The sequence below is a fragment of the Micropterus salmoides genome, unplaced genomic scaffold (assembly GCF_014851395.1).
Source record: "Micropterus salmoides isolate LMB-PRFRI ecotype aquatic unplaced genomic scaffold, ASM1485139v1 Ms_hic_scaffold_4, whole genome shotgun sequence".
NCBI lineage: Eukaryota > Metazoa > Chordata > Actinopteri > Centrarchiformes > Centrarchidae > Micropterus > Micropterus salmoides.
The window spans coordinates 26,426,086-26,448,806 of NW_024043372.1; the positions used below are offsets into that span (position 1 = coordinate 26,426,086).

Below are 22,721 nucleotides of genomic sequence, written 5' to 3' on the forward strand. Positions count from 1 at the left end.
CCGATCTTTGATTGGCATAATCATGGGGGCAAGCAACAATCACAACCTCTGTCTTATCAGCACTGGGCTCTAAAAATGTCTGCTGTCCTGCCCCTTAAAGGGTTTAAACAGTCTAGGATCCTAGATAATCCAAAGGCCTCTCGTGGCTTTGAAAGAAAAAGAGAGTTGGATTTCATCCGCATATACAAGATATGTGATATTAAATCTGTCTATGATTATTTCAAGGGGCAGCAGATATAACAGGGGCCCCAGAACCAAGCCCTAGGGGACACCACAAGACAATGGGGAGGAATCAGACACAAAGCTTCCAATAGAGACGGTGAAACTTCTGTCAGTGAGATAGAACAAAAAACAGTCTAATGCTGGTATGTCCACCCAGTCAGGTAACATCTTAATCAAGATCAAGTGATCTATTGCGTCAAATGCAGAGCTGAGGTCAAGAAGTAATCGCACAGAGCCCTCACCCATGTCAGAGGACATTAGAACAGTTTCAGAGACCCTCAGAAGAGCAGTTTCAGTAGAGTGTTGTCTCAGAAACCCTGACTGAAAAGTATCATAGACCTTGTGTCTCTCAAATGCTGCAGAGTGTGGGTTGGTAGTGTGGGATGCAGTGGTGAAGAAATGTTATTATTTTGTCAAATAAAATCCTAAGATTTTTTCTTGAGGAAGAGATTAAGTTTGCAGCACTGCATTTTGCATGTGCAGTAACTGTCTAATTTCTATCAGAGTATGTTGTCATGCTGGTAAAATTTAAATAAATGAGAGCTCTGTCACAGAAACAACCAAAGTCAACATTTTGACTTGCTAACTCTAAATTATGTTACTAAATCCTTTCACACATAATTTTGACTCAAGCTCTAAAACACTTGTAGTCTCAACTTTTATTCAGTTTCTCATTTTAACTTTTATTCTTTTAATTTTTATTCCCAACTTGTAATCAAGTTTGTTTCTTTCCCTGGCAGAAAAAGGGCTTCCATAACTGAAACCCATACAGTACCATGTTAGAGGAGGGAGCCAATGAGGGCCCTGAATGCACCAGAGGAAAGCATCATGACAGTAATCTGTGAGGAGCAGCACTGTGTAATTGTAATTTCCCAGCACATAACTCAGAGAAAGGTTTCCTATATACATAACTTGTGAAACATTTTGAGGACACAATTATCGGGTTTCTTTTCTTTCACTAATCTGTATTATTTATGTGTTTTTTTACTGGTAGGGCAAGTACCCATACCTTCTTTCTCTTTGGTCATCCTACACAGGGGCAGAGGTTTTGCTCTACTTGCATAGTGCTGTCGCCCAGTGGTGGCATGCTGACAGCTAAAACGCTGTACACTGTTACAGCTTTGAAAAATAGTTCTTTATTTTCGAGTGGTGGTATTTACAGGTGGCGTGGCGTGCTGTCTTGGTACATGTGGTAAAGAACATAGTAAAAAGATATGAACACATCTCAGAGAAAGTATAACCAATAACCAAATTAACTACTGACACCGGGATGTGGACAAGATAAATAATCAAATGTATGCAGTTGCTTTAGAACTACAAAGAATGAGGCTTCAGCATTGCCCTTCAGCATCCAGTGAGTAAATGTACACTCTTTCCCACAAATATGTGCCCTGCTAAGTTATTCAAATGAATGACAAATACAGTTCTAGCATTACTCAAAAAAACTATCAATTACAGAATCACATAATAACATCAAATCTTGATTTAACTCACAAAGAACAAAATAATACATTACAAAAAGCACTACATGAAAACAAGCAGTCGCAAATGAAATAGTGAAAACACTGATATTGTTTGGTTGAAATTAGCTAGAGCAAATGTGGACAGAGCTGGTTTGTCAAATGTAATCCGACTTCTAAAATGGTTCACATAGAAGAAAAAAAAAAACATTTAGTCAATAAATGTTTGTCGTACACGCCAGACCTAGGAGTCTACTGTTTAGTGGTTTGTTTGTCAATACAAAATGTTAATGTACTTGTAATCCATATTTTGCTTTGATTTCTGCATATGTTGTCTATTGAAAGTTTTTGAAAATAGGATACTTTTGGAGGGCAGTACCTCAGGGAACACAACAAAGATAAATAAATGTTCAAGAACTACTTTAAACTCAAAAAAAGCAAAGGGAAAAAACCCCTGAAACAAACTGATTTAAACCTATCTGGTTGCCCGCTACATCTTAATAACATTGTTGGCTCTGTTACACAAGCTGCAACTGCAGTCACTGTGGCTTTACTGACGTTTAAGATTATTGATGATACATTTGGTTTCTGATACAGTAAGTTCTCCATAAATAATAAAAAGAACCCTAAATTCTGACAAATAATATTCTCTTTTACATCAATATACAAACAACATAACAAAAGATCATAAATATGGGGCAGACTGCCCCCAACATTCAATAAACATTAATAGTACTGTGTTTTATAAATGCAATATGATTAAAGTACATTGTCAGTTGGTGTTGTGCTGGGAAATATCACATTTCAATAAACTAATAAGCCAAATGGCCTTTTCATGCGAAAGTGGTACTGTAGGTTGTGATAATGTTGACTTACACATTCTTCTGAAACAACAGAAGTGCTAAAAGAGGAATTCATATGGAGGAAAGTTGTGGAAACCTAACAAATGTTAAGTAGGTGAAATGAATACATAAGCCAAGTCTCCATACTCCTCAGACTCATATTCAAGTAAAAAAAAAAAAAAGGGGACACTGTAAGCCTTCAAATCCAATAAATCCTATACATACTTGTATTAAATTACTGTATCTCTTTATATGCCACTTTAGGCTAAACTCTAGTAATAAAATTCATACTGACTCAGCAAATATGATTATTACACAAATGCGGTAACTGGTTTGACTCAAGTACTTGTACAAATACTGTTTGTTTTATGTATTAACAGAAATAACATTTCATCTTAATGTGTGGAGGAAAGAGACTTTTCGACAGCAGTTTGAACCTGTCTATCCAACTTTTTTCATAATACATTAATTACTGCTAAGTAGTACAATTTTATAAAATATGCATTAGCAGTTCACTTTTTCCAGTTGGCTTTTAAGATACTGATAGTCTTCTGAATCAAAGGGGGGATCAACATAAACTATAAATTCTCGAGGTAAAAACTCACTAAAACATAAGGAGAATGAAAGTCTGCCTCGGCACATTGGGATGCAGAGTCACAAACACAGCAACGTGAGGGACGGAAGGAACAGGATGCCGAGGTTTATCCCTGATTTCGCAACGTCCCCTGGAGATGAATGACCGCAGGCACTTGAATGTCATGGTTGTGTTGCACGTGTGTTTGTGTGTGAAGAAAGTGGTGGATAGTCATGATGACACTGATAGTCCTTAAAGAGTGTTTCTTGGAAAAGTGCCTCCTCCGCCTCATGATTCCATCTCGTCTCCATCGAACGACGGCGGCTCAAAGCTGATTACCTCCTCATAGGTTAACCCTGAGAGACAATAAATAGGGTGTGAGGTTATTTACAAATTATTTCTGAATACACAATACACCCCCTCCCCCAGTTTAGGTTATAGCCCAGGAATAAACAATGTCCTAACTTACTCTTCCATTCCTCAATTTCCAGCTCACGGCTTTCAAAACTCTGGTCGTAAGGCTCCGCTTCGGGCTCATCGTCTGGATCATGGTACTGGGCAAAGTATGGGTGGGCCAGAGCCTCAGAGGCCGTGATCCGTTTGTCTGTGTCCAGCACCAGCATTTTCTCCAGCAAGTCCACCGCTTGAACACCGCAACAGTGAGTATGTGAAAAGCAGCAAGAAAGAGAAAAGCAAGACAATAAAACATCCATTTAAACTTGTATCTATATGTGACATTACTTCGTAGGTGTATATATGTATTACATAGATGTGGGCGGTCACTTTTCATAGTGGATGATTTAAATTGGACAAACATGCACAGTGATAATCGATAACCCTGACTTTATGATTCCACTAGAGGGACTCAGTGAGCCAGGAGTAGTGTCAGCCATAGCATGACGCTGAAAAGAGAACTTACCAAGAGGGTTGGCACCAATAAACACATCAGCAAAGTTCCTCTTGGGCATGTGGGGAAGTGAGTTAATGTAGTTCCTCGCCTGTGAGAAAAGATGAACAAAACTGTAAAAAATAAAAAATAAAAAAAGATCCTACAGAAATGCAGTGGGGAGCTACAGCTTAAAATACAACATTATTTTTACTGTACAGGCATGCTGCAAGCACTTGAATTAGACACCAAATCACACGCATTATACCAACACTGTACTATAATTCAGAATCGATGCTTTAACAATGCCACACATAGCTTATCAGAATACAACAGCAATGCACTCTGGGAAGCCTTGCTGAGACGAGCACGGTGAGTCAGAGAGCAAAGTGGGAGTGAGTGGCATGAGAGCAGAGGCTGATACGACACAAACAGTAAGAAATGCTTAAAAAATCAACACATAAGGTCTAAAAGGTATCTGTCTGTAACCAGGACTCTGGGTATCAGGTCCGATTGCTGGGGGAACAGCCGGAGCACATGGGAAGGCGGAGCTCTCACCTCATGGCTGGGCATCCTGCTTATGAGGGAGGCTGGGGGCGTCCCCGTCAGGCGCATTATCTGCTGCAGCTGGTTTATATCTACAGCTTCCAAGTCAAGGGGCATCATAACATGGAGGTCAGCATGTCAAAGAGCCATGGGGTGGTTAGGGTGGTTTGTGTATGGGGAGAGGATGAAGAGGAAGCAAGAGGGAGGAAGACAGTTTCTGAGATTTAATAAACAGCAACACTCCCCTGACTATAACCTATAATTAAATATTCAAGTATTTACAGAGATTTATGTAACACAGAGTTGCACTAGAGGCCTCTTCATCTGTCATATGCAGAGATTAGAAGACTGAGTGCAAGAAAGAAGTGGGAATCAAAGCCTTGTGTTAAAGTGCAAATAAAGCCATTAGAAAAAAAAACCCACACAATTTCACTGCAATACAGGTGCAGCTTAGAAAGTAGTAGTAGCAATACAAAGTAGTAAAGTAGACTGTCCAACTCTTGCTCGGGCAACACAGAGGCCACACAAACGCACGTGGGACGGGCAGTGCAATAGAACCGGGGTGGCATGGTAATTGACACTCACATTCTCCGAAGAGATTTTCATCAAGAGCTCGGGCCCTGGGGTTCCGACGAGCATCATTATAAGCTTCAACTGATCAATGTCTACCACACTCACATAAAGGAAAACAGGATGGATAGAGGGTGTTGGATAAAGAGAAAGCAACAGTCAACACTGTCGTCTCTGTATGAGAATATTCGTTCATTCATTCAAAAGTAAAAACAATAAGAGCCCAGGTAATAAGAACTCAAATGTGTACTGTGTGATGCATAATCATAGTTATTGATGACAACATTGGGTGTTGAATAAAGACTTGAAAGAACACGAATGCTAAACTCCAAAACACATAACCACTACATCATTTATTACTAAGGGTTAGATTGTGCCGTTAGGCAAAACTAAGCAGAGGGGTTTTCCCTCATAGCATGCCATGCAATATTAGGCACTTCTGCAAGGTTCAAGCAAGTAGCACTGCAATTAACGGATTCTTTCATAATAAAACTGCTTATTGTTTTCATTTTTAATATTTGGACCCTGTCAACAAAAAGTGAAAACAAAAGCTCATTACCAAACCCAAAAGCCAAACATATGTAATCTACAAGTGATAAAAACAAAAAACAGTAAAAAGCAGCAGGTCCTTGACCTAAAGCAGTGGTTCTCCAAATGGGGTTGTGGGGCCCCCCTGGGATCCTTGAGGGTGTTCTAGGGGATACCCAGCAAAAAGGTGAATCATTCATTTTCACAATAGTATCATTCATGAGTAACACAATGGCAGAATATATTATTCTGGTCATGGGATTCATACAGTGTAATAAAGCTCTGAGACAAAATCAGATCAGATTGGGGTTCCGTGGTCTAATTTGTGTCAGTTTATGGGCCCTTGATGTGAAATAGTTTGAGAGTCACTGCATTAGAGAAGCTGGGATCTGAGAATGTTTTGCATTTTTGCTTGAGAAACACATTTAAACTAAATGCTTGCAGATATATCTTCTGCTGATGGGCTAATCAACTCATAGTTCACAATCACAGAACTGCACCCTGACCGTTTTAAGTGATTTGGTGACAGCTTTGATCTATTATACCAAAACAAAAGCCAGATAAAGTACATGTAGCTGATCAATTATTTAAATGTGAAAATGTCAGCAATCATTAGTAAATTAATCTGTCTGTGTTTCCCCCCTATGATTGCACTATACATTTAGTTAAAAGGTGCAGAAGCTTGCAAGATGCAAGATCTTTTTGCTTTGTTTATCAGATTTCCTCCCACCTCTGGTCTCCACACACATGTGCAAAGATCCAGTTTCATTGAGACGGGTAAAATGAGACAGACCAGAAAGACTAGTGTATATTCAACTATGCTGCGTGGGTGGGTAGCTCCACCACCTCTCTAGGTGATTCAAATTTGGTGAGAGGGCGCACAGTCAAACACACACACACACACACCCACCCACCCACGGGGCATACAGTGAAGGAGTGAATGGCTCGATTGACCATTTAGAGCAGGAATCACAAATGCATTACACAACAGCAAGCCCATGCTTTTGATCTTCAACAGGGCCATGACCTCAGTGGTGAGTGCCAACTTCTGTATTTGAAAGGGTGCGTGTGTGTGTCCTAATTACACAGGATCTTCTTGTGTGTTTTACTATTAAAATACTGTTGTGTTCTGCTGCAGTGCATAGGAAGCTCTGTGGAAAGCAAACAGGAAGGTGCACTGTATTGTGGAGAAGCAGTGGAGACAGTGGGCAGTGCTGAGTCATTGACCACAGGGGACTAACTCCTATCACACGCACTTCCTCGACTATTCTGGCAATGCTGACAAAATTCAATACTCAGCAATGCTTTATTTTTTAGAGTCAGCTTGAAGTAGTTCACATTGTGTGTGTTTGAAACTCTGTGGCACTAGCAACAAAATAAGAGCTTGTGCGAGAGCCTTGAATGCAGGGAACAATAAATCTCATGCAACTAATAAGTATACACACACACAAGAGAACAGTATGCATCCATCTAGAGACCTTCTGTACAGGTTTATTTTTGCATGAAAGGATACGGTCTGTGCCAGGGAAGAGCGTCTGTCCAGTAAGTAGTTCAGCCATGATGCAGCCCACCGACCAGATATCCACTATTACATGTAATGAAGAAAATACATGCAGCATAATGAGAACACAAGAATATGATACAACGTCTGTTTCATATACAGTATCAGATACAGTCCATTGTGTTATTCAAAAATCTTTGTATTTAAATTTAGCGCACAATAAAAAACAAACCAAAAATTGCTGGTGAAAAACAAGATTATAATCTAAATATACTGAAGTGCAAAAACAGGCACTCTGTCAAAAGTGCCTTTTAACGGTTGGCACAGCAAAAGGAAACATAATTACTTTATATGACCATTTATACAAACGCCAAAAGCCCATGTACAACATCTGCTTTAAGATTAGATATTAAGATAAATCCACCAGAAAATCGAAAAGCCGGCCTAGTTTCTATAATCGCCCTCATCATTTCTACACTACAGAAGGAAAAGCTACATGATGAAATTGTGTTTTTTTTGTGAATTACAACAACCCCACAAAGATGACAACAAGCTATTTCAATACAATTTCAATGGTGTGAAACTGCACATGATGAAATGTTATGTTCAGTCGCAACCCAAAACATTATGGTTAAATCTGTGCGCATACCCGTCATGTTGTAGTGCATCCAGTTAAGCATGATCTCTGGGGCTCGGTACCATCGGGTGGCTACGTAGCCCGTCATTTCATCATCTGTGTGCCGTGCCAAACCAAAGTCCAGGATCTGAGGGACGAAGTGGTTTGTTTTATAGGAGAGGAAGAGAGAGAAATATGAGGAAACAGCGTGCACGGTTTAACACCTTCCACTCCACAGGATCATCTAAAATCATATATGGTGAACCTTGTTTCACTATTTCTCACCTTGAGCTCGCAGTCTTCATTCACAGCTAGATTACTGGGCTTTAAGTCCTGAAGAGAAAAGGGGCCAGAGGGAAAAAGTCAAGATAGGATACAGAAGCAGAAAGGCATGCTGCTATCCATCTTTCCCTGTTCATGTTAACCAAACATCACGTAGGATAGCTGATATTCATCGTGTTGGCCTTCTGATAATGAGTAAGAGAATCTATCAGACCTCAGCGCTCATGTGTATGTAACAACATAAAACAGAGCCGTAACTTACTCTGTGGATGATATCTGCAGAATGGATGTACTGTGGGAGAAAAGAACAAAATAATGACAATTAAACTTACATTACACTCTTTACTACAACACAGCACAACTGAAAGTGTATTTACACAGTGTCCTCTGTTTTACACATATTGCAGAGCACAATAATAAAAAACTGCATATATCAATAAAAATGGTCAACGCAGAAGTCAAGTTAAACAATAACAAAAAGGGTTCCGCAAGTCAAGCAATCATGGTGATGGACATCAAGTATTGACACTTCATGGTCATCACAGTGTTCAGAAATAACGTTTTACAGTAATGTCTGTCTCAGATACGTTTACCTTTCTCCTCCTTACTTTGGGGTTACTGATATCAAACTTCAACTGTAAATAGAGAGCTTATTGCCAGGCTGAATTCTTGTGTTACATTGGGAGCTTTACTGACCTTTAATCCTCTGAGAATCTGGTAGATAAGGAACTGAACGTGGTCATCAGTCAGCTTCTGACACTTAACAATGTTGTTGAGATCTGCACCCATTAGGTGGGTCACCAAGTACCTGCAAATTACACAGTACAGCCAGTCAGATGTTGTCTCCAGATATGTGCATGTCTGCCGTGGTCTTCAGCAGCTTTCTTTAATTCATTTTCATTGGTTTTCTTGTAAATGTGTTTACAAAATGCTATTAAAATCCTTGTATTGCTATCTGCACTAACGACTTTATGACGCGTTGAGGTAATTTACAAGTTGTTTACATTACTAATCAGTGTAATTTTGCTCTTATTAAAGAAAAAGGTAGTGACTCATGCATATTCATACACAGGGGGAAAGGGATAGAAACTGATATGACGAGAGGGTAAAGAAAAATAGCCTGATTGTATCACTTATCACTTATCTTTTCGCAATATGGGATACACAGTCAATAGATTAGGTCAGTGGTTTTCAGACTGGGAGGTGAACATAGAACTACTGCAGGGGGCTGTGTGTGACCAGGGGAACAATATGGAGTTGAATTAAATTGAATGATTTATGTAGGGAAATTAAAAACAACCGTTTGCTAAAATGTTGACCTGAATCTTTGATTTCAATCAATTTCAGCTTTTGAAAGGGGGTCATGAAAGAAAAATTTTGCCGGCTAGTTACAGTAGAAGTGTATATGTGAAGTCTGTGCATGGTGTATCTGCTCCATCTGACCTCAAACCACAGGAGGCCAGTTATTGTCTGGCCTGTGAACACAATGCATGCATCTGCTTCCATTGCATAGTAATCGAAGGTTTGATTTCACAATGTTTCTCCCTATATTGCTGATCACATGACAGAGGAGTGTCACATCTTTATTGTACAATGTCACCAATGGGGGTCCATGTTTTTGTTTGCGTTTGTGTAGCTTCATCTCACATTTCCACAAATGTGCATGCTGATGATGCCAGACCATGTGGAGAATCCAAGGACACTGATTTGAGTATTCTGTGCACACACACTGTACACCCAGAGACTGCCAGATGGCTGTTACCATGGACACTAGCTGCGATGTGTATAGCGCACGTGTCCAGCCTACATTCACCTTGGTAAATCCCGTCACATGCTGGACTTGCATGAAGTTTTGAGCTGCAGGAGAATGATGCGTTTGTAACTCTAGTTTTTGTGTTAATCTTGCAATCATGTGCCGATATGAAGGGTTTCGTTGTGAGAGAGGGAAAAACAGGAGTGAATGGGTGACTTACACATCGTTGAACTCCTCTAAGCTTCTCGCTGGTGTGAAAACGTCTAATAAACCAATGACCTGAAGGCAAAAAGAGAGGTCAAATGTCAGAAAAAACAGCAAGTTTTTAATTAAATATTTGATAAACAACCTTGTGATGCATACAAATATCAGCATGCATGCTTCTAATGCAAAAAACTATTTTGTTTCCTTTTAATCACCAGCAGCGTTGTTTGTCATTGATGACAACAAACTGACAATCAAAGACAGCCTGAAATTTATCCCTTTTTGTGAGAACTAACTACTTGACTTGATAATGTAAAAGATATTATCATGTTCTGTTTTCATTTTATTTAGTCAAACAAGCAGGCAAGTCTTGCCTTGTTACTCCAGTTTCAAGGACTCATGCTGACGTACAATATTATCTTAACGCTCTGTTTTGGTTTAATGAGGGGTTTAATCACACCACGACAGATACGATTCCAGAGGAAGCACTGAACATTATCTGGCAACGTTTGTCCATCACGCTGACAGGAAAATAATTAGTGCGCTAATGATGTGTTTAAGTTGGAACAAAGGAAAATGTACATTGAAGACACTTATGTCTTATTGGATCAGGTTACATTTAACTGGTTTCACATGCTTGATCCAACGATAGCCAGTTGTTTCCAAAGCTTACATTTTTAGCACATTGTTTTTTGTTCATTAACATTACAATGGCTATAGAGATTAGCTTTCAGTTGGTGAACATTCCATGTGCAAGATCTTTTTGCAGCAATGGATCAGTGAGTTTGTGACTGTATGTGACAAGAAAACCAGAAATAATGTGTAAAAGCGAGTATGATAGGCTGCATATACAGCATGTAACACTTGGATAATAATTACATGCACTTAAAAGAATTGTTTTTATGAGTGTTCAGGTTCGAAAGGAGCAAAAATAATATAAATAAATAAAAGAATGGGAACAAAGACAGAAAACATGGATGATGGTCACGTGTGTGTGTGTGTGCCTGTGTATCTACAGTACACGTATATGCACACATTCATGCATGTACGCAGGCATGTTAGCACATTGGCAGAGAGCAGCCCTGAGTGCCAAACCCTGCCCCCGCCCCCTAGAGAGACACTGAGGTGGATAAGTATTGTATAAAAAATACCACAGGAGCAGCCCGCCCACACAGGGCACAAACTCACAGCTGATTGGTGTGCAGGAGTCACAACAAATAGCTGGATTGGTCCACTCAGGTTTTCCAAAATCAAAACCCAGGGAGTCTCCTGGCAACAGCGCGAGCAAAACACCAGCATCCCTCTCTATGTAAAGCATAGGTAGCTATTAAAATACTTTGATGATTTGAGAACAAAAAGCAGCTTTATGCAATTTTCCCTGTTCTAATGAAACAGAATCTGGCAACAACAGGCTCAATATCACGAACAGCAATATAACCTTTTAAATAAGCTGTCTGGACTACCACACGGAAAAACAGATAATATTTAGTTTGTTATGCAAGTCTGTTTTTTTACTGCTATTTTTATACAATATCGACAGAATCAGTGCCAAACATTGGCACTGATTCTGTATAATCCTAAATAATCCTGGTCCCTGGTAAAACCTGCTTTTCCACGTAGAGGCACAGCAGGTAGTCTACCAGTTGTACCAGCTGTTCAAGTAGTGAACTAAGGGGCAGTTTAAAAAACAGGATCCAGGAAAAGCAATGTTGTGGGAAAGCGATGTAACATAATGTTCATATGAAATTAACTTTCTAAAATTGGGCTTTCATTTCACCACGAGATCTGCTCTACTCTTGGTCTTTAACTGCTGCTCCCCCTATGAGTCTTTCCATAGTACCTAGTAAGTACCTATTTCTACCTTTTACAATGGCCAACAGCAAACTACTGAGTGAACTCTTTACAATGCAAACTCACACACACACACACCATTCACAGCACACAGGATCCCATCACCTGCACTTCAGCTTAAGATACCATAACCACAGCTATTATATCTACACTATTAGGTCAAAGTGTTAGCAGGAACTGTGTTTGTGTTTTGTATGTGGGCCAAGTCTGAATGCGCTGCACCTACACATACACACAGCACTAGGGATGGGGATCGCGACCCGGTTCCAAAATTCTCAAAATCCGAAAATCAATATGGTTCGAGCTTATCAATACTGCTATCGAGACGTGCGGGTCCTATGTAACGTATATGTCTCGAGCGTCAATTCGGGTTTATTTTGCAACGCAAAATGTCTGTCGGCTCCTACACACACACACACACACACACACACACACACACACACAGGCCGCAGAGCGAGAGGCTGCGCCGTCGCGGTGGAACACGGTGCGGTAAGTTAGCTCCAAACTACTGTAACGTTAGTTGATGACAGCTACGCTCGTTACTGTAAGAATACACTCAATACACCTGTCTGTAAGGTATCGTTACACATGTAGAAAGGGTTAATTTAATCATCTCTGTCCTCAATATCTCATCCTGCATGTTTTATACAAGCACAGCTAACGCTAGCTTGGCATTAGCCAAATGTTAAAAACAAGCTAAATAGAAAGCTGTCTGTCTGGAGCACAGACTGGTCTGTAGTCTTAAAAACTCAGCTGCTGGCTGAGACACACCAGACGCTCCTCCTCCTACCTGGTAACGTTACCTGCAGCCAGCGAGAGAGGAGGAGGGACTGATACAGACTGATGGTGTTCTCTCTAAACCTCACTCACTACTTGTGATGTCAGATAAAGTTATTGAGTTACTTTGCTGTTGTAAACATTAATGTTGCTGCTATGGAAACAACATTTAGCTGTATTTAAAATATTAAATTAAAAACAACCAGGCAGTTAATATGTAGCCTACACTTCAATATATGTTTATTTATCGCAAGTGATATGTCATGTCAATATATAACGTTATCGCACATTGAATATTTTCCTCATACCGTACAGTCCTACCTTATGCCCGTTGGGTCTGGTCTTACCAAATAACCATCACTAAATAATAGTAAGTATTGATAGTGGTATCGATAAAGAATTGGATCGTTAAGCAGTCTCAATAAGGGTATAAATGTCAATAAAAATTAACGATCCCCATCCCTACACAGCACCAAAGCAGAGGCTGCAGGAAGGGACTTAAATCCGCAGCAGATATTTAAGTAAAATGGCACAAATTAAAGTTGCTGCAGCAACAAAATGGGATGAAAGTGAAAAAAAAGACACCCCAGTAGGTGATGGGGCTGCACTTGTAAACCTGTTTGGTGACTCACTGCCCACCAAGTGATGAAACACAACACGCTTTGACCAATCTCAGGAAAAACCTCTTCTAACAGGACACCACACTGAACACAGTTCCGGACGTTGTATGAGGCCAGTGTGTTTATGCAGTCACGCGTAAAAATACGAGAAACCCCTTTCAGCTTCTAAACATGTCTTTGCAATTTCATAAATCCTGTTGTAGCGTGGGCAAAGTGAGGGAGAGCATTAGGTTGCACACCTGTCTCTGCTCTATAGTTCACCCATCTGTTCCAGCCCTCAGACGTTTACAGAGTCTGTTTATTTATGTATGCATGCACATATGGGCAATTAAATAGTGACCAGAGTGACTGCAGGTTGTTGTGACTGTGTCAAATGCACGCCCTCTGTGAATGCCATGCATACATTATATTACAGTGCCAGCAAACGGGGTTGTGTTTACCTTCTTCACAAAAGAAACAGAAACTGGAACTTTTCTCTTATCTCTTAACAGTTTCGGTTTCTAGTTTTACATAAACTTCTATATCATGTGCATCTCCACACACTTAGCTACATTCCTGTGGGCAGATCGAAATAAGCTCAAGCAAGGACACACACAGTGTACCAATATGAGCAGTGGTGTCTTCTCCTGCAAGTTCGTGCTCACTGTGCAAACCTTGTGTGCAACTTCATGTGCACACATATGCAATCCTCGCGTAAGAGCTGAACTACACAACAATGCGAACACATACACACGAGTCTGGCCCCAGGTGTCAGGCTTAAGGTCGGGGGGTGAGGGTGAGGGGTTAGGTTGCAGGGGACTTACATTCTCGTGCTTCATGTGTTTGAGCAGCCGCAGCTCTCTGTAGGTTCTCTTTGCGTGGATGATGGACTGGAAAGGTCTGGACAACTTCTTCACTGCTATCTTCAGACCTGTCTTCACATCATAGGATGAACTGAAAGACACACAGAAAGGGGTTGAAAGAGGTAAGAGCTTAATTGTAGAAAGTAAATTGCAACAACGGTCTTCATAAAACACAAATCATAAAACACTTCCCTTGATGTAACGGAGAATGAGATTGTTCACTAGACTGCGTAGGTGGATTTAAACCAGTAAACAAAGCAAATAATTGCATAACACAGCATTCTCGGTTTTGCTACTTATTATACTCTGCAGCCTAGGCTGTATGGGTGAACATGAATGAACATGTTGGCAAATATCAGCTGCATTGTGTACACCAACACAAGAGGGGGAAAATCCACCACAATCACAAAGAAGGACAACATGATGGTCAGAGAACATTTGCAGTGTTCAGACAGAGTTAGACACTTTTTTAATAATAATGTTGTTTACATGTTCTATAAATGAACCTCAACTGCAGGCTGTCTGTTTTTGTAGAACCAATTTGCCAAAATATTAATGCAAGACTTTTTACAGTATTACAAAAACGTAACAACTGAGATATTCCAAACTATCTAATGAAACAGGAACAAACACAAACATTACACGCACACACACACACAGCTATCTGGTAATTAACTATGTGACCCAATTTGCACCTGCTGTCTACATACTTGTTAACATTACATTTCAGCATATCTAAAGTTAACTTAAATTAACCCAAAATCAGCACCTGACATGTGATTCTGACGAAGCTGTCCACGTGAGTGAGCAGGGCCGTGTTGCTTGAGCCATCACTCATCCTTTCATTCATTTAACTCATTTCATTGTGTATAATTGTGTAACTGAATATACCGTTGTCACTGTGGAGCCAATACAAAAGACAAAAAGAAGAAGAAAAAACAAAAAAAACAGGCGTGGCAAAAAAGTACGACAAAAGAAATGCAACATAAAAGCTGAGAGTGAATGTGCTTTTGTACCATTGCTGTAAAGAAACTGCATAATAAAGACAGATAGATAGCAACCATACTTTTTTGAGGACATATGATAGATCAGACCTACACACTCTTTAAAAACCAAGACACTTGATCACAGACAGACAGACAGACAGACAGACAGAGGGTGTGTGAGGGTGGTAGAAAGAAAGGCAGATGGACCTCGCTTCCCCAAGAAGCGGGACACTGCTGCATTTCCTGCCTCTGTGAGGGAACACAACCCACTTACAATAAACCACATTCCTTCTAGGCCAATCACTTAAGCTGCATCACAAATGGAGGGTTGCAAAATCAGGTTAGAAATAAGGTCTGTACAGTTTGTACCGACCAACAAGCATTGTTTCCTCTTTGGTCGAAGCATTTGTCATTCATCAAACTGCTTTTTCAAAGTACCTCATACACAAATAAGATCCAAATTAATAAATTAGCAATACTAATACTACTCAACACTACTCTTTATGGGAGGAGAAGAGTCATTTCCTCTGGACAGATTTCACAAACTGAGAGATTTCAACTACTGACCTTTTAACCACACAAGACTAGGAATTCAGCAGACCTGTGTTTTAGTGTATGAAGTGACCAATCGCAGCATTAGAAATGCATCTACGCAAGTTATGGTTATTACGGAGTGGCACACATCTATAATAAAAACATTAAGATAAGCGGTGTGGTTTTTTTCCAGTAAGTCAGAGATATCTCCCATACCCAATGGACTCTATGTTCCAGACTTGCAGAACAACTTGTATATTTGTCACTTGTGAGGGAAAACCAAAACTCGGTAAACACTAAACAGACACTGAACTAGAGTACACTGAAGCTAAATGACAAAACAAAGCCACATGCACACTGTCTTTAAAACTGCTGCTAATCTGTAGGACAAACAAGACAGGTCTAAGCATACACCATCCAATTAGTCTGTAATAAATGGCAATAACAAATGGCCATAAAAATGTGGGCTGTAAAAAAGGAGCAGCATCATAAGGCCGAAGCAGACTGACAGAGTGAGCATAGAGGCAAATCTGTACTAAATCTGTAGTAAGTGCACTGTCCTTCCTCTAGCCATCAATCCACTTCCTTCCTCTAGCCATCAATTCACATTATCTCAGAAATTAGGTTCACAGGAGATTAAAGAGACAAAAAAAGGATAAAGGCTATCGCACAAAATTATCATCACTTACCCACCCGTGGGAAACTTCTGCACCAGAGTCACCAAAACTATGACGCATTTCTTGTGCAGCTTTTAGTAAAATTAAGCAGAGCGTTAATGTTTTTCAGGACCTTTTCCAATATGCACATGTATGCATAACATGCCTTAGATATGTGGGCACATTGATGCTGACGAACATTGGCACTGTAAAATTCTTGGCATCCACATTACAAGCCCCAATGCAAAGTGTCTTCATTAGCATATTAGTTATACCACTGTAATATCCTGTCCATGTCTGTCAGCTATGATTATAGTTTAATAGTGAGATTAATAAACGCACAATCTGTTTAACAAGCATGTAACTGTTCAAACACGTCATCCATCCATACACAAGCCAAACAAGAATGGAGAAAATAACCCACCCTTGCCTAACCCCTTTTGAATGCAGCACTGCCCCATCTAACCTGTATGGCCAGACAGAAACTGATAATTAGGTATTACCTTAGCACATATTTCAACTTGCTCATGACTTTTGAATTTGAATTCTAATACCTGACAATAATGTGACAGCAGATGAATATATCTATGCTGTGCTTGCTTTTAACACCCACACTTGCAGGTATATAGGTCTAAAGTTATTAAGACTTATTTTCAAAAATTCTATTTATGGTTATGACAGGAACTAACAGCCGCGAGATGACAGCTAGAACCTCGCAGACTCAAAAGCAAATGTAACAAGTGTGGAGAAGTGGAACAAGCTTTTAATGGAGCATGTTTTAGATGTTCGGCAGTAATCAGTTCCACATTCCCTTTCGTCATCTAGCTTTTCCCGCAGCTGAGGATGCACTCCATGACCTAATGCACAGTAATGCTTCACCTGTTCCACACACACACACACACACACACACACACACAGTATTATACGGTAAAATAGTTTTAAATGCTGACCTCAACCTACACATAATAAGCATGATGACTTATTAATCTGGCTCTGTTAAAAGAGCCACACTTCCTATGGTAACTGCCTTTACACCGAAGTAGCAATAATCTCAGTATTTCTATAATCAAACTTTAATTAAATTATCATAGGTCATATAACACTCATTTTCCAATCTGCTCTGCTAACAGTGCTACTGATGACAGTAAACCACCTGACTATCGCTTCCAGACTCCCATGTGTACTGGTTTCCAGGGAGTTCAGAGTTTGAGCATTAAGACTGATAAGTCATGTACGCCTTAACTTTTTAACTTGACTAGACAAAGACTTTCATATTTCTCTTTGAGTGGTTCAGATGTAGCAGTCTTTTAAACAGTACTTAATGAAGAATGAGTTTCCTAGTTTATGTGGTTTTAAAATGTTTTGCAAATTGATGGTGCACTGTAATCTATAGATATATACTCATCCCCTTCCTTTTATAAAGCCTGAAAAACTGGACTCCTTACAAATTAATTTGTGATGTATGCAAATATGTTGAGGAGCTCTAATCCCTAACTTTATACCAAAATTAATGGTTTTACTTTTCTGACATCATACACGTATTCTGTCATGGACCTTGCATGACTGAATGTAAAATTGCTGGTTTTAAACTTAAGCCTCCTGTTTTTTGGAGAGCTGACAAGTCAGTGCACATTTCTCTGAGGTTACAACCACATGCGTCAGCCAGAACTTGCCACAATATTGCAGCTTCTGACCACATTAACCTCATCATACAATCCTTTTTTAATCAGCAAAATATCCAGTGCTAGACATTGTCTGCAAAGACAAAGCGAAGTGGCTGCTATGGGACATGAAGTATAATGTAGCCAATGTCAATGTGTTTTCAGAATGAGGGGGCATCCAGAGAACTATTTACACATTTAGCTCCACATTCTGATTATCAATAACTGCTTTTAATGATCTCTGTGTTTCTTAGAGAGAAATGTATGTTGTTGTAATGCCATCATGCAATAATTAGTTTCATTATATTGTATTAAACATCCCTTAAAATTGTTATTAAAATACTTAATAATGTTCTGCAACAGATGTCTTTACTGGTCTGTGCATTTCTGGGAATTACTGTTATGATTTAATCAAAGCCTTAAATATTCAGATATAATTTTTTGCCATAATTAATTTTCGTGCACAGAGCTGATTATTAGCCATTGATGTAATATGCATACACACCCCGTAGGCCTGTATGGGTTTTGTGCTTGTTTAGCAGCTGAGAAATCTAGACTGAATAACACAAGGCACCCAGCACACAATCCATACTGTGATCCCAGCCAGCACAATTCACTGTTAACGCTTTCTTTCCACGCTAACCCTGGATCGCCTCCAAGCCTGAAATTTAAGAAATAGAACAAAGGTCAGAAATAAGGAGAAAGTGATAAGTGTTTTTATCATGTCAGTCTTGTGACTGACTGACACGATGATGCAAATTATTTTTAAAAAACCACATACATAGCACATGCTTTCCATATTTAAAAGTTGGGAAGAATTCAGGCTGAGAGCCCAAGGAACATCACAGCAACAACAAAAACGACTTTGCCGGCTGAGCAACAGAGCGCGCGTGTCCAGCTGACCAACAGCCGTGACATGGCTGTAGTAGGTGCTGCGAGGTTATTTATTTATACTTTTTAGATAAGGGTTTTAATGACAGCCTGCTGTTTGGACCACTTTGCCTGCAGAACTGAATGTAAGTTATAGTATTCAAAACGCTTTGTGACCATCCATGTTTCAAAGAGACAGGCAAACAACGCCTTGCTCTGGTGATATAGTCAAATACGGAGGAAAACACAGGAATTTCCTCAAAGGCCACTACAAAGTAACTGCAAGTAACAGTAAGAATGATACAGTTTGCTTTTTTTGTTTTTTTTAAAAACAAAACAAAAACACACAGGTGGGAATCTTTGGGAATCTCCAGATTCAATTCAGATTGTTGGTGTCATGAATAGATTCAGAATCGTCTCGATTCAAAAAATAGAAAGGAGTATCCAATTTTCAGGCTCTTTCTGCACTGAAATGCAATATGAAACATAGCCTAACTGGCTTACTGGTCATGATGAAAATCACTTTCTGACCGAACAGGAAAATACAGAGAAAATTGTGTGTGTATGTGTGCACAAGTTAAAAACTACATTAATTTGGAAGCATGGCACAGTCTTCTTCTGTAGCGAATGATGAAATGAAAGTGTAATTTACTGACCAAAATCACCGGATATTCTCTGCAAATATCAGAAATTGGTGATGTAGGGAGTAAGGGAGTTGTATGGAAGATTATTGATTGCAAAATGTTTGAGAGAGCACAAAACTTATTCTTAGCGCTACTCAGTCTGCAAGTCAACACTTGATCACGCACAGGATCAGACTCGTTTCTGAGTCTGGTCTCTCCATTTTCTCCAGCTGTTTTGGCAGCTTCTGAACACTCGAGATCACAAGAGGTCGTTTGCTAACCATTTCTGACTAGAAAGCTGCAATAGGACAAACCCACATCCGTTTGTCAGGTACGTAGCAAAATTTATTTCAACTGATAACACCTCTGACACAGACGAGAGAAAACGTAACCCAATGGCCGTTACACTGCTACACACCGTTACGAGGAAACATGTTGTTCAACCTGGAAACCGTAGCAAAAAGGGGGCTTGGAGGAAATGAGATGCTACCACGCCGACCAATTACAGTTCTTGCAGTCCTCGCCGCAACGTGTAGTCACATTTTTGGGGAGGTGCATGTCAGGCTACGGAGTAGGGTATGCGGATATATGCATCCTCAGTTTAACAGGAAGACCCTTTGTGTTCATGGGGATTAAGACTACCAAAAGTGAGCAGGAGCAGCTTTGATCATTACCAGCGCGAGAATCACTATTTCTGCCTCAGATGTAGATAAGCAACTCCTCTCGCTGCTCAAGTAATCTGTTATGGTGATGATTCTGTCCTCCATTGAGCAAAACTCTGATTCTAAAAATTTTAAAATAAAATCTAACCCTTTTGTCACCTATAAACTTCCATACTGCATTGTGTAGTCTTGGGGTTCAATTACATTTTTTTCTTCAGTTAACAACTTTATTAACATACAAAAATTGATTTTGGCATTTGAGAACCATTGTTTTTAATCACAGATTATACTTTAAGGGTAAGAATCTTGATTCTTGTGTTTCTTGCAACACATACTTTTTTGTGCAATCAAGGCCGGACAAAGTTATTAATCGGGGGAAGTGAATTAAATAAATAGAACCCAACCTTTTTTATTTTAAAAGCACTGTTCTGGCCTTGACATAAGTGCATAAATTATTAGTAACGACGTATTTAGTCTCCCACAGATGGCTATTAAGAACACACTGTATATATTTATGCGTTTCGTGTGCATTGGTAGTTGTATGCCCAGTGATTGTGTAAAGTACAAAATACGGACACAGTTCACGCTTTATTCACCACTAATAACTGAGAAACACACAAACTCATCAGTTGAAAATGTAGAAGTTGAGGTGAAAACTGACCGTAAAGTTAATATGACGTATGTACGATGCCATCTATGACTTTGTGATGACTGAAAGGCGTTACAGCTGAGGCCACTACCTAACCTCGGGACTGTGAGTCATGGATGTGCCACAACGAGAGAAAGGGTGACATCATTCCAGAGTCATCATCCTCTTCGGATGGGCTCCTATAGAAAGCTCTCACTGTGCACGAGGGGGCCTACTTTCTGAAAACCACGTGACCTTCTGGTACTGTGCAGGCTGCACCCAACTAGAAAATGCATAATGCATGCAATGTGCGGATGGGTAAAGGACTAGGTTGTACGTGCAGGACTACAATGTTTTTGTAGTGGTTGGTTAACCCTCACTGTTTGATGAGCTCAGATCATAGCTCCTGACGAGGCAGGGCTTTGGCAGATGATGCAGGCATGCACACGCCACTGCCCAGCCGTCTTCAGAAGACAGTGATAAACGACTGAAAAACAGGCGACGTTTGACACTGGAGTGCAGTTAAACTTCATCCTGGAGCTGCCAATGTGTTTTCTTGAAATGACCAGTAAGTTACACGCAAGTGTTTACAGGACAAGTTACACAGCAAAACAAAAAATTTGCACAAAAACAAACATAATCCCCACCCGCCGAAGAAATGCGAGCCACCCCGAAGCGTGCACGATGTGCCATCAATTCATAACAGCCAAAGTCTGAACGTGTAAAAAAACGACACAACTGATATTCCTCCTTTCTTCCACAGGCACCCTTTACAGGGCTGCTAAGCAGCCCGTGGGGAGGTAACTGTGACGGGCCTCTGTGGGTGGTGGAAACCCGTTCGGCCGTTGTGCAATCGTGCTGTGTGCTCTGCAACAACTGCTTACCATACAGATCCGTAAGCACCGGACCCGACGGGAGATAAGCTCTGGTACCGCTCCGGGACCTCCCACACGGTTTTGTTGAGCTCCTGTCGGTAGAAAACGGGTCTCTCCTTCTGCGACATTCCTGCGGATTTACCAGCCGCGCAGCGACAAAACAAGCCAGCGGAAACTTCTGCCCCTCTCCTCTCCTCCCCGTGTGGTACGGCGTGGTGTGCTGCTGCTCCTGATAAAACTTACAACTGAGACGGCCTGGATCACACAAAAACTTCAGCCGCCCAGTCGTGCAAATTCGGTGCAGCGGGGCACAAAAAAAATAATCCCCCCACCTCTCCGTGCACGTCGGTGCGCTTGGAGACAACTTCCTCTTCAAATCGTGCTCGGGTCAGGAAGCCGAGTGGGTACTAGCTTTCGCTGAATGTTTCGTCCAGAACTGTATAGCTTTGCTGGGGCGCGCGGAAACGTGAACGCGTACGTCTCTTCGTCACTGCGCGTCCCTGTTCTGACAATGTTCTCGCGAGAACTGGATCGCATATTGAGAGACCAGGGGATATCCCGTCGTTTCTGTGGACACGAGTGGGAATCTCCCTCTGACAATCCCTGAACATGTTTAATCTGTTTAAATGTACTTTAGGCGTAATAGCATTTTACAGTCACACCAATCTAATCATGTCATGACTTAACAATGCAGTATTACTAAATCACAATTATGTAATTAAGATTTTTTTATACTGGTCAACAGATTCTCTTTAATAACAAGTAAAAAATATCTATAAATAAAACACATTTTTATTAATATTATTCACCCATTTAATTATGGCTCACACCTACATGGCAAGTGCTGTCATTTGTTTTTATTAGCTGCAATGAGTGGAATGAATATCACCTGCGTATTAATTGAAGTGTGACAAGGGACTGTGAGTCACCCTGGAAGGTCCGACTGCTGATTAGTTAATTTGTAAAATCATAAAGACAAATGAACGTTAAAAACAGCCCTTTTTCATGGAAGAAACAATGTCACAGCAGCAAAAGCCAGGTGTAAATTCCATTTAGCTGCTTCGGTTTCGAGGACGGGGTATTGTGCTCACTGGGACGTTTGAATAGAACAGAGTTATCATTACTGTTTTCACACCCGTGCTTTTCCTACAA

At 40.3% G+C, this 22,721-nt stretch overlaps 1 protein-coding gene across 2 annotated transcripts; it reads right to left on the minus strand.

Annotated features, from left to right (window-relative positions):
• Positions 1-1,338: 1,338 nt before the first annotated feature.
• mapk14b (mitogen-activated protein kinase 14b) lies at positions 1,339-22,019 on the minus strand. Of its 2 annotated transcripts, none has more exons than XM_038696748.1 (12): positions 21,579-22,019; positions 14,036-14,165; positions 10,001-10,059; positions 8,724-8,835; positions 8,290-8,319; positions 8,031-8,078; positions 7,779-7,893; positions 7,142-7,213; positions 5,116-5,195; positions 4,018-4,096; positions 3,568-3,741; positions 1,339-3,454 (listed from the first exon to the last, which is right to left on the minus strand). In XM_038696748.1, the coding sequence occupies exons 1-12, from the start codon at positions 21,695-21,697 to the stop codon at positions 3,387-3,389; spliced, it is 1,086 nt and encodes a 361-aa protein (XP_038552676.1). In that variant the 5' UTR covers positions 21,698-22,019; the 3' UTR covers positions 1,339-3,386. The 2 variants fall into 2 exon arrangements, with proteins under 2 accessions (XP_038552676.1, XP_038552675.1); XM_038696747.1 differs by lacking the exon at positions 5,116-5,195 and adding an exon at positions 4,543-4,622 and having other exon boundaries at positions 21,579-22,017.
• Positions 22,020-22,721: the final 702 nt, after the last annotated feature.